Below are 12,618 nucleotides of genomic sequence, written 5' to 3' on the forward strand. Positions count from 1 at the left end.
CTACATATAGCCATACGACTATAGATTTGGATCGACAGGGTAGTGCATCCTACCAGTGCCGACATGGGTCTATTCTCGTATCCTTCTCGGCTTCCCGAAAGTGCGAAATTGGGGGCTCCTGTGTTGTATATCGTGAGGTTGAAGCGCATACAACTTTTCCCACTATAGTTTGATGGTTTGTACAGTTTAGTCGAGGTGGGACTGTTGAGCAGTTGAATGCCCAATTCGAATAAACTTCTTCAACCAGTTGAATACTATTCCTGCGAGAGTCCCGAGGTCCTAGAATTACTCCAAAATCCTTTGAACGTCCGGGCATCTCGTAGTTATAAGGTTCTCCACCGGAGAGAAAGGGCTCACTGCAGCTTGCCATATAGAGGATTACAATATCATCCGCCACTATAATTTCTATGTAAGCAGGATTTCATGTATATTGATTCCAGGATCAGGTACCCTGTAGCCTACTATTATCGTAGACGGGCATTTATCGGACAACTGGCCAATCATCAGCAATGGCATGATCTATTGTGATCGGCATTATAGAACAGACCGGAGTAATTATTATCCGCATTGTACTCTACTTGTTCCTGTTCTCATCACAGTCTCGATTTCATACTCTAACACTTGTTCTTCGGTATGTATATTGTTGTATAGGATTCTGGAGTGGAACTTGCCTCTTCTAATAGCTCCGGGACCTCTTTTATTATATCTGGATCTTAAAGAACGTAGTCTAAAACGAACCTATACCCCTCTTTGGTGTACGTCGTACATGTAGGTTATACAGTCCTATTAGTGGACGTCGGGTCGACGTAAGGGACCTCTCTTCTCTCCGCATTCTACACAGTCCAGCTCTCGTCAGGTTGAGGCTGGCGAACCTCGCAAAGACAGCCACGAAGCAGAGTATGTGCAGAGAATCACCAGAAACTGTCCCGGGTACGGCATACCATCAGGTTCCTGGTCCCTGTCCGCAAGTCCCTAGAACGGACCGGTTACGCCCAGCAACCGTATAAGAACGAGCCAGAACTATCTGAGACAAAATCTCCCCTGGTCGCCAAGCTAATCTGTGAGTAGGGAAGTGGTCACTATGGTTGGTGTGAAGAACCTTCTTAGTGGTGCTTGGCTCTTGGCCTATGGTGCTTTCTCCAGATCCGCCTCTACAGCCTCGGGCTCCCATTCTGCCGCTTCTCCGACTTCTTCGGGAAAATACACTCAATTTACCATTCCCGCTAGCGCTGAGGCTGGCGCACAGCTGATCGCCAATATAGATGACCCTGAAGCTGTCGATGCGCAGTCGGTTTGTCCCGGGTACAAGGCATCCAACGTCAAGGAGTCTGCTCGTGGGGTGACTGCTACCTTGACGCTGGCCGGAAAGCCGTGCAATGTCTATGGAACTGACGTAGACTCCTTGGACTTTTCCATTGAGTACCTCGCCAATGACCGCCTCAGCGTTCAAATCGTCCCCACATATCTGGATTCTTCGAACTATTCTTGGTTCATGTTGGATGAGCATGTCGTTCCTCGATCCATTTCCGATCGTCAGGCTTCAAAGCAAGATAGTGATCTTGAGTTCACCTGATCGAACGAGCCCTCTTTCTATTTCAAGGTGACCCGCAAGGCTACCGGTGATGCCATTTTCGATACGACTGATTCCGTCTTGGTGTTTGAAAACCAGTTTGTTGAGTTTGTTACCTCTCTGCCCAAGGATTACAACTTGTATGGCATCGGAGAGCACATCCAGCAGCTGCGCCTTTTGAACAATCTCACTTTGACGCTTTATGCCTCCGATATTAGTGATCCTATCGATGAGTAAGTTTCATTCCCAAATACACGCCCCCCGCCCCCCCTGCCTTGTATTGCTTGTTTAATCCTGACTACTTTCATCAGCAATGTTTACGGCTCCCATCCTTTCTATCTGGACACCCGCTACTATGACGTGGACGACAACGGTCACCACACCCTCGTTGCAAGTGACAAGGCCGATCAGCCTAAGGACTATGTTTCCTTCTCTCATGGTGTCTTCTCTAGAAACGCGCACGGTCAGGAGGTCGTCATGAATCCTGAGGGCCTGAAGTGGCGCTCCCTGGGAGGTAGCATTGATCTCACTTTCTACTCGGGTCCTAGCCAAGCGGATGTAACCAAGAACTACCAGCTGAGCACCATTGGCTTACCGGCATTGCAGCAGTATTTTACTTTCGGCTTCCACCAGTGCCGCTGGGGTTACAATAACTGGACTGAACTTGAAGAAGTTGTATCCAACTTTGAGAAGTTTGAGATCCCACTCGAGACTATCTGGTAAATTGGCTCGCCGCGATGGTTGAAATCAATCTAACCTGACTAGGAGTGACATTGATTACATGCATGGCTACCGTGACTTCGATAATGATCAACACCGTTATCCCTACAGTGAGGGTGAAAAATTCCTAGATAAGCTGCACAGCAGTGGCCGTCATTATATTCCAATTATAGACGCGGCCATCTACATTCCCAACCCCAAGAATGCCTCTGATACGTAAGTTCCCCTGGGCCTGCCCCGCAGAAAACCTTGCTGATTCATATCCAGCTATGATACCTACACCCGCGGACACCAAGAGGACGTCTTCCTGAAGAATCCGGACGGAAGCGAATACATTGGCGCCGTCTGGCCCGGCTACACTGTCTTCCCCGACTGGCACAACCCTAAGACAGGTGATTTCTGGGCGAACGAAATCGTGATCTGGCACAAGAAAGTCGCCATTGATGGCATCTGGATTGATATGAACGAGGTTTCTTCCTTCTGCACTGGCAGCTGCGGATCTGGAAACCTTAGAACGAACCCGACCCATCCTGCGTTTGCCCTGCCTGGAGAGCCTGGTAACGTTATTTATGATTATCCCGAAGGGTTTGAGCTCAGCAACAAGACTGAGGCTGCGTCTGCATCTGCGGCGTCGTTCAGCCAAGCTGCTACCGCCACAACTGGCGGTTCTACCTCTTCGTCCACCTCTTACCTGCGGACTACACCCACTCCGGGAGTACGCAACATCAACTATCCGCCATATGTGATCAACCATGATCAGGACGGCCACGACCTCAGCTCACACGCCGTGTCCCCTAATGCCACTCACTCCGATGGCGTCCAAGAGTACGATGTGCACAACCTCTTCGGACACCAAATCCTTAACGCCACCTACCATGCCCTGCTTAAGGTCGATGAAAAGAAGCGTCCCTTCGTCATCGGTCGCTCAACATTCGCAGGCTCCGGTAAATGGGCTGGCCACTGGGGTAGTGATAATGCCTCTAGGTGGGCATATATGTTCTTCTCCATCCCCCAAGCCCTCTCATTCTCCCTCTTCGGAACCCCTATGTTCGGCGTCGATGCCTGCGGCTTTAACGGCAACACCGACGAAGAACTCTGCAACCGCTGGATGCAATTATCGGCCTTCTTCCCCTTCTATCGTAACCACAACACCCTCTCCGCGATTTCCCAAGAGCCCTACATCTGGGAATCCGTTACAGCTGCCACCAAATCCGCTATGAAGATCCGTTACGCAATCCTCCCCTACTTCTACACCCTCTTCCACGAAGCCCACACAACCGGCTCCACCGTCATGCGCGCCTTGGCCTGGGAATTCCCTACAGACCCCTCCCTGGCCGCAGTCGACACGCAGTTCCTCCTCGGTCCCTCAATTATGGTCGTCCCGGTGCTTGCTCCCCATGCCACCTCTGTCAGGGGTGTCTTCCCGGGCCTTAAGCACGGCGAGGTATGGTATGACTGGTACACCCAGACAGCCGTGGACGCGAAGCCTGGTGTCAACACTACCATTCCTGCCCCGCTGGGCCATATCCCCGTTTTCGTGCGTGGAGGCAGCGTCGTACCGATGCAGGAGCCGGCTCTGACTACGAAGGAGGCGCGTGGTACGCCTTGGTCTTTGCTTGTCGCGCTCGGTGGCAGCGGAACTGCCACTGGACAGTTGTATCTCGATGATGGAGAGAGTAATGCCCCGGATGATACGCTTGATGTTACTTTCAGTGTCAAGGAGTCCAGCTTGAGTGCTAGGGCAAAGGGTAGCTGGGAAGCGTTGAATCCTCTCGCTACTGTTACTGTTCTTGGTGTGTCTACGCAGCCTGATGCTGTTAAGCTTAATGGTATACCTGTGCCGGCTTCTGGGGTGCAGTATAATGCTACGTCGCGTGTGTTGTCCGTCGGCGGTTTGCAGAAGTTGACCAGAAAGGGTGCTTTTAGTGCTGACTGGGCTTTGAAGTGGTAAATTGTGAAATGCATTGAGGGATAGTTGGAAAATGAGTCTTTCGGAATGCAAATCTGCTGTTTTCTCTATAATTTATCCCAATAGCAGTCAGATTCATCTATATTCATAGCGTCACGCTGGATTTCTTATTGGTATATACATATTTCCTTCGTAATATCTCCCAATTGTCTTATTTCAGGTTACTCTCTAAAGACCACCCACTGCTAAAGTGACGACTCCGTATAACCTCACCTCAGCCGAGTAAGAAAGGAATCATACGACTACCTCTTGTCCATGGATCCTCGGTCGTATTCCCAAATCGGCTATTCAAAGATCCACGAATTTTAATCTCCTATGTCGGCCCGAGTTATGAAGCCCAAATATAAATTGTCTTTGCGTTTCGTCCGTCATAATACCCCTACTAGTAGCCCTAGAGTCCCCCTAACATCGGAGTATATACCCTAAATCATCTAGTCGCATCTACCAAGACCAAGACCGTTAGCATCGACTGATCCCCGACTAGAACCCGGAATATCCAAAAGATCCACATCGTCTCAAACGAGCTAATAGCCATTGCAACTTTGTAATCAATTTGAGGTAGGCCCCGCACACGCTGATTCGACCAAAGCCCATGTCAGGGGCTGCGACAGGGTTAATATTGCACATGCCGTAGCCTTGTGATCTGGGCTAATCACCTGGGAATTTCCAGGTTATGCATGCATCTATACCCTTGTGACTCTGTATTTTACCGGGCTGGGGGAAATCGAGATGTGACGAATCAGGTGTGAAGGATGATAGTGGGATTTTCCTTTCGGGAGATTATCTGTGAATTAATTATGGATTTCTTGGCCATACAGAGACCTCCCTCTGTTTTCGACTTCTGTATATATTTCTGTGACCGGGGTCGGGGATTTAGAGGGATTACTGTCCATTTGCGATCGTCTGTGACAATCTTCATATGGGCTTTTGACGTCTATTAGCTTAAGCCATAATCCTGCACCGAGTCCGATTTCAACGGCTATTCGTCCCCAATATTTTTTTCATATGCCGTTGTATGTATGGTTTTTCGCAGGGTATATATACCAAGGCCCCGCAGCGCTTTTTGTTGGAATGTTCTGTTGAGCGACTTTCCTCTCCTCTGTTACTGAGCTATCGGTGGTGAAACATCTACAAGATGGTTCTAGCTCGGCTTGCCTGGCTTGCCGGCCTGGTTAGCACTGCCATTGCTGCGACCCCAGCGGAATGGCGCTCGCAGTCCATCTACTTCATGCTCACGGATCGTTTTGCCCGGACCGATGGTTCAACTACTGCTGCCTGTGATACCGCTGACAGAGTAAGCTTTTATCTATTCGTAGGCTCTATGTCATTGAGATAGAGCTAACTATAGTGGATAGAAATACTGTGGCGGAACCTGGCAGGGTATCATTGACAAGGTCAGTAACAGTCTGATCCTTCCTACATCACCCAATTAACCAATATCTTAGCTGGACTATATCCAAGGAATGGGCTTTACGGCCATTTGGATCACTCCGGTGACCGGTCAATTGAGCGGGGAAACCGCGTACGGAGATCCCTATCACGGATACTGGCAGCAGGATATGTGAGTATCGCAAAGCAGGGAAGAAATTCGTCAAAACCTGCATCCCTACTGACAAATTCTAAGCTATTCTCTCGATTCCAACTATGGAACCGCAGACGATCTCAAGGCCCTTGCTGCGGCTTTGCACAAACGCGACATGTATCTCATGGTCGATGTCGTAGCAAATCACATGGTGAGTCAAATCACCCAGGCCACCAACCACCTGGACTGAGACTGACATATATTGGATAAAAAGGGCTACAATGGCGCAGGTGCTGACGTGGACTACACCAAATTCAACCCCTTCAACGATGCAAAGTATTTCCACTCCTACTGCCCAATCACCGATCACAACGACGACACCATGTCGCAAAACTGCTGGCTTGGCGATAACAAGGTCTCGCTACCGGATCTGAATACACAGAGCAAGGAGGTGCAGGATCTATGGTATGACTGGGTTGGATCTTTGGTCTCCAACTACTCCAGTAAGCTTCTTTCTTTCTTTTTTCTAAAAAAAAGAACTCCCCTGCTTCAGCAGATATCGCCGTATTCAGAAACTCACCGATATATAGTCGATGGACTTCGCGTCGACACAGTCAAACATGTCCAGAAAGATTTCTGGCCCGGCTACAACAAAGCCGCGGGCGTCTACTGCGTAGGCGAAATCCTTGATGGTGACCCAGATTACACCTGTCCATACCAGGAGGTAATGGACGGAGTGCTCAACTATCCGATGTGAGACCTTGTCATGGAATCTACTAGAGAAACCAAACCTAACTCGTGCAAATAGTTACTACCCACTCCTCAAGGCCTTCCAGTCGACCTCGGGAAGCATGACCGATCTATACAACATGATCAACACGGTGAAATCGACCTGCAAGGACTCAACCCTTCTTGGAAATTTCTTGGAGAACCACGATAACCCACGTTTTGCCCAGTACGTGGAAATTCCATGCAAAGAAACAGAGTATGATTCCGTTCTGTATGTCTAGAAGCTGACCTCGGGAATCCAGTGCCACCGATGACATTGCCCTCGCCAAGAACGCAGCCACATTTACCATTATGGCAGATGGCATTCCTATTGTCTATGCAGGCCAGGAGCAGCACTACAGTGGTGGCGAGGACCCGGCTAATCGCGAGGCTCTGTGGTTATCCGGATACAACACCGACAGCGAGCTGTACAAGCTCATTGCCAAGGCCAATGGCGCTAGAAACCAGGCCATTGCTAAGAGTACCAATTATACTATTTACCAGGTATGTGCTCATCTCTCTCTGTGTCTCAAAATAAGAAGGAGAAGAAGGAAAAGAAACTAACTCGGTCTGCACAGAACCACCCAATCTACAAAGACGAGAGCGCCATCGCCATGCGGAAGGGCTTCGACGGTGGACAGACAATCACTGTCCTGACGAATCTCGGTGCAGGGGGTAAAGAGTATTCAGTTTCAATTCCTGATACTGGATTCAAGGCTGGTGCGAAGTTGACTGAGGTTGTGTCCTGCACTAGTGTTACTGTTGGTGATAGTGGGGAGGTGTCTGTTCCTATGGCGAGTGGAGCGCCGAGGATCTTGCTCCCCACGTCTTTGCTCGAGGGCTCGGCTCTGTGCTCATCATAGACTTCGTGTTCGAGATATTGGTAATTTGGCTGATCGAGGCCGAACTGCCTGTACCCTCTTTCGAGGGCTCCTGATAGATAGATATTCCTTCCAATTGCTTTATTGGGAAGGAGAAAGTGTATATATTATTACATCTGAGTTGGTGTTTTTATCCATACCCGTGGACACCTCCTTTCGAATGGTTTATCAGCTTTATACATAATACTATCATATTTTGTTGGCCTGGTGTCTAGGAGATGAGAGACCATGCTGGATGCTGAATTGAGGAAGTATTGGAGTATCTAAGCCATGTGAGACGACAATGCATATTGGAAGCCAGATAACTACCAAGGTAATACAATTTGAATCCAGCTATAGGTAATATATATTACTTTGATGAATAGCAACACGAAACAGAGAAGCCAGTTGAAGAAGTCAGGACAAATTTCCATTTGTACTTTTGTTATTACGATCCTCAAGTAAAAAGAAACATAACACAACACCCAAATCCCAAATCCAACCTCGGTATTAGTTCAACATGCACCAACTCCAATAATCTAGAACCAAAAGACCAACCCATAACCTCATCACCAATCATGCAAAGCCCTGGGCACGAGACCAATAGGCATAGCCCCACCAGTAACACCAGTCGTAGGAGAATGATGAAACAAATCCGGCGCCTCAAATGCAGGCTGCGAAGCCGCATACCCAGGCATCATCTGCTCAAGACAATTATATCCCTCAACAAGGGAATCCAAGCCCTCGGGGCTAGACATCAGCTGCGAGAGCTCCATACCGGTACGATGATGGTGCGATGAACCGAACATCTGCGCGCCCTTGACCTCGGCAACCGGCGACGACGAATGCGACCCCGCCGCCACAACAGCAGTCGCCTCTGAGTAGCGCCGCTGCACTTCGCCGACAATACACGCGATCCGGTAGGAGAGGTTGTCGCCGCCTGGCGCGAGGTGCAGTAGGAAGCCGCGCACTTGGTTGATTAATGGGTCGGTGAGCGTGTAGTCGCAGAGTGTGAGCGCGGCGTAGCCGACGATGAAGTAGACGTGGTCGATTAGAGCGGGTGCGGACGTGAAGCGCGTTTGAAGGAATTGGGTTATTATTAGGCGGGCGGTGCCGCATATTTCTGGGAGGAGGCGCTCGCTGTCTGGTTGGAGGCGCGCGGCGGTTCGGTGTAGGAGGAGTTGGCAGAACCAGAGGTTTAGGTTGAGAGTTGAGTCTCCGTTGGTGGCTGTGGGTGTCGCTGTTAGATTTGGATTGGGATTGCAGTGGCTGGGCATATAGGGGAGGGTTGATGTACTTAGGAGATGTGCCCACTCCATTCTCCAGCGCTCCAGTTCTTCGTATTCAGATTCTGCAAATTGGAGGCGGCTCTGGCTGTGTTGGAGTCGGAGGGCGATGCGGTATAGTTGAATCTCTGCGACGATTCTTCCGTCTTCTGGTGTGGCACCTGCATGCTCTAGGATGCGGGGACATTGGTTGATGTATTGTTGTTGGATGTTGACAGTGCGGCCGTTTGCGAGGGCGGAGCTGTTGGATTGGTGTTAGATTGTATACCTGACGAATTGTTGGGCAGGACATACTGTAGTTGGGTTGCACAGAGTGTATTCCACAAACGCAACTGAGCAAGGAGTTCGTCTGGACTTAAATTGTCTCCTGGCAAAGTATTGAGAAAGTTAAAAGAGATGAGGGCATGGTTGATCGAGATCCCGCTCAGCAACCAGTCGTCCATCAGGCCTTCTTTGTGAATAGAAGTGGAATAGAGACAAAGCAAGGTCAAGGCCTGCAGCATATCGCTTGTCATGGGCGGGGGCTTCCACAACACCTTCGCGACGGCATGTTGTACATAGAGTGAGATATCGCGGACAGTGTGTTGTGGTAGGCCAGGCATATAGCGCGAAGCCAGGAGACATGCAGTATTGAAAAGGAGTGTATTCGACCGTTGAAGGCTGGACGAGTGATTTATTGAGACCCAGTGGCCGAAATGTTCGACAAAACTGGCGAGATCATTAGCAGGGCGATCCAGTGACAGACACACAATCAGACACACAGTTCAATCAGCTTCACGGAAAGCTTGGAATCTACGATGCCCTGGGTGACGATATCCCCGAGGATGTCAGCATCGGAGAAGTGAGCTCTCTCGCCGAAGCATTCGGCTTGCAGGTCCCGAATGAGCTGCGCTGGCTTGAGCGGATAGAAAGATGAGGACATGCTATCACTTGAAGATGTTCCATCTATGCTGTGGTTTCTAGTTTGGAAGGTTGGGCTGCAGGGCATGCTGGGGGAGCTTTTCACTATCTGCCGCATCAGATGTATCATCTCCCCCATTCCTCGTTCGAGAGAGACGAGCCGTTCCTCAATCGAGGGTACAGCGGTGGCGTCAGACCAGGTTGATGCATTGTCCTGGAACCGCTCTGTTGTCTCGGGGAGCTCGCAGTCAAGCCTTTTATGACAATAGTCAGCATATAGAGAAACGGGAGACTTCAAAAAGAGTAAAAATCGGGGATATGTCAAACACATGAATAAAAAGGCGAAACCAACCTAAGTGACAAACAGCGACGGCAAGAATGACCACGGGGATCAACATCACAGCGAGTCTTGAGCTTGCGACAGGTATGACAAGCAGTCATTGATCGTCGGATGCGCCCTTTTGGCCTCGCATCCTGGCAAGCGACCGAATCGATTCTGCTGCCATCATCTGGAACAATAGTCTTGGTGTCCCACGAGATAGGATTAATTGGAGGGCCAGTTCTCGTCATTGTATCGGAGGTTGAATGGTTACTGTAAGTGTACTGGAGGTATGTACTGTTTAGGGGATCGTCTATGCCTGATCGACCGGGAAGGTTGAGAAGTTGGAAAATAGGAAGGAAAGGCTGATCAACAATTAGACCCTTAAGCAAAGACCAAATCAAACAACCTGAAGATCATCTCATGTCTATCAGGGAGATCCAAGCCTTATAATAGCGGGTCATTAGGGCCACTAGGCTGGGTGAGGAGATTGAGCCAATTGCGACAAGAAACCGATTACTGACGATATCGAAGCGTCCGCGCAGGTACAACATACATATCCTGTTCATGGCGGATTATAGCGGACCATGGCGGACCTGGGGTAATCGAATATGCATCCACCAATCCGACAACTTCCCGTTGGCTTCTAGAAAGGTAGCGATTGTCGGTGCATACTTTCAAGAGGGGTTGATAATGTCGTATTAACTACCCCCCTGAGCCGATTTCCCCGACGAAAACCGTAGGAGAGGGGGTTTGAGGGGGCTGAGTGGCGCGATCTATACTAGGTACATCCTTTTTCGTTTGATTCTTGACTAGTTTGTCTTATTTCACCGAATTCCGAAGATATCGCGGAGTCCTTTCACTTTTTTCCTATCTAATACAACCACTTTTTTGCGTCTTCGACATGCTCGGAGAATTCCGACCTAAAAAGGATCTAGGCAAGGGTCCAGAGTCAAGAGCCACAGACCCTGTAGTATGATTTGGCAATCCCCTTAGTTAAATTGATCTTAAGTGGGGAGGATCAGGATCCAAGTGGAGAGGGACAACAGACAAACAGCAGTCTCTCGGACAATCATTGGTTAACATGTGCAAATGTCTCAAAGGGAAAGGAAATAAATGGCTATCAGGATTGGAGATGGCAGCAATGTGACCTTGTAACTTTCTAGGCCCGCTTAACAACGGGTATCATGCCGTTTAATGCCCTAGTGGCCCCCCTTCTATCAGTTAGTCGTTCTTATTTAGCCTTATTTGCTCTTATACTTGAGGGGGCCCTTCGAGATATGGTGTTTTCTAGTCTTCGCCTCCTTTTTATTGGATCTCAGAGGTGCTTACGCCTCATCCTCCATATTAATTATGTCTTATCCTTAAAGCGAAAGGGGAGCGGGTAGTGACAATTATTCATATGATATTCACATTGATGTTATTCGCCGATCGCACGGAAATTAAGCATCACCCTCAAGTTGTCTAATATATTCTAATAGTGTTGAGCTTCGGCCTCACTAATCACAATATTAACCCGGGATACAACCCTGGCAAGTTGTTCCAATTTATCCTAAACTCGCTAATCGCGCAACGCTAAGGGGCAATGCGGAAGAATATACAGCAGTCGCCCGCGGAAATCCCCCCAAATCAGCCGAGGTATCTCTTTTCGCTGCCTCTGAAGGGTCCACTCTATCGTGCAATATAATTTTCATGCAGAGAGGGTTTAGCACCTACCCATCCGGGTATTAGTGCCCTTTTTAGCTGAACCCGGGAACATCGGATAAAGAAGCGGTCTGTTCGAATCGCTTAATATACGGAGTACAAAGATACGTACGGAGTATAACATACTATAATCCTGAATACTGGATTGGGCTTGGCTTGTTGAACTCTGGGGTAATCGACCGTTGGCTAGCTCCCTGGCCCACATCCTTTGGCAACGAACTAGCCGATGCCCTCGGCCTGACTCGTTATCAGGACCCTTGATTAAGCTGCAATATGCGAGCTGTATCACTAAAGATTATTATTGCGTAACTTTTTTACCTTCGGCGTGGCGGAATAGCCCAAGCAAGCTATGCCCAGAGATTTGGCGATGCGCCCCCAACGGCTGGGATGTGAACATGGTTGGGATCACCGGTCCGGGCGTGGTTATAAGTTACTACCATGATCAGGGAAGTGCTGGACCCACTGTTGAATAGACACTATTTTCATGCAAATCATTGTTATCTTTCCAGGTTCGGGAGAAGCAATCCTGTAGAGTATAGAGGAAGATCTTTCTAGAGCACGCCGATCACATCAACATGTCTCGGATAATGATACTGAGAGAGCATATTGCCCGGTTTTCAGAGGCGCAGTAATGCATTGGCAAACCTTCAGTCACAGCACGCAAGTGTCGCCAGACAGCCATACCCCCTCTCACGATGGGCGTGATGCATCAACGAGGGGTCAACAACCCAATGCAGTCAGATCAAGCAGCACGTCTAAACTATGTCTGATTGGCTAGCTGAGGGTTTCCCCTCCCCCTTTTCTTTATTGCTTCTCTGCATCTTCCCTGCAGGGCCGACTGACCATGGATCCTCCAATGAACACATGCCATGAAGCCACAAGACGTGAATCTAAACTCAAACGCCCAAGTCTACATCCGAGCGGCTCGCATGGTGATTTGCGACTTGATGTCCGTCAACGCGACCGGCATGCTTCCCGATATAGGTTACTCCGTACGAAG

The 12,618-nt window shown here is 49.2% G+C and overlaps 3 protein-coding genes across 3 annotated transcripts; 2 read left to right on the top strand and 1 right to left on the bottom strand.

Moving 5' to 3' along the window:
- Positions 1 to 1,081: 1,081 nt before the first annotated feature.
- On the top strand, positions 1,082 to 4,241 carry N7489_010833 (glycoside hydrolase family 31 protein; the record flags this gene model as incomplete). Its single annotated transcript, XM_056716582.1, has 5 exons — positions 1,082 to 1,510; positions 1,583 to 1,803; positions 1,882 to 2,289; positions 2,336 to 2,506; positions 2,558 to 4,241. 5 exons carry the CDS (start codon positions 1,082 to 1,084, stop codon positions 4,239 to 4,241), a joined length of 2,913 nt encoding a protein of 970 aa, XP_056564204.1.
- A 1,153-nt stretch (positions 4,242 to 5,394) lies between these two features.
- N7489_010834 (alpha-amylase) lies at positions 5,395 to 7,412 on the top strand (the record flags this gene model as incomplete). Its single annotated transcript, XM_056716583.1, has 9 exons — positions 5,395 to 5,553; positions 5,615 to 5,653; positions 5,705 to 5,820; positions 5,884 to 5,992; positions 6,056 to 6,284; positions 6,372 to 6,534; positions 6,590 to 6,736; positions 6,813 to 7,053; positions 7,128 to 7,412. The coding sequence occupies 9 exons, from the start codon at positions 5,395 to 5,397 to the stop codon at positions 7,410 to 7,412; spliced, it is 1,488 nt and encodes a 495-aa protein (XP_056564205.1).
- Positions 7,413 to 7,978: 566 nt separating this feature from the next.
- Positions 7,979 to 10,165, bottom strand: N7489_010835 (uncharacterized protein; the record flags this gene model as incomplete). The annotated part of the gene is made up of 4 exons (XM_056716584.1): positions 7,979 to 8,936; positions 8,990 to 9,403; positions 9,457 to 9,849; positions 9,948 to 10,165. The coding sequence occupies 4 exons, from the start codon at positions 10,163 to 10,165 to the stop codon at positions 7,979 to 7,981; spliced, it is 1,983 nt and encodes a 660-aa protein (XP_056564206.1).
- Positions 10,166 to 12,618: the final 2,453 nt, after the last annotated feature.

Source organism: Penicillium chrysogenum (genome assembly GCF_028827035.1).
Source record: "Penicillium chrysogenum strain IBT 35668 chromosome Unknown utg000005l_segment0_segment0, whole genome shotgun sequence".
Lineage (NCBI taxonomy): Eukaryota > Fungi > Ascomycota > Eurotiomycetes > Eurotiales > Aspergillaceae > Penicillium > Penicillium chrysogenum.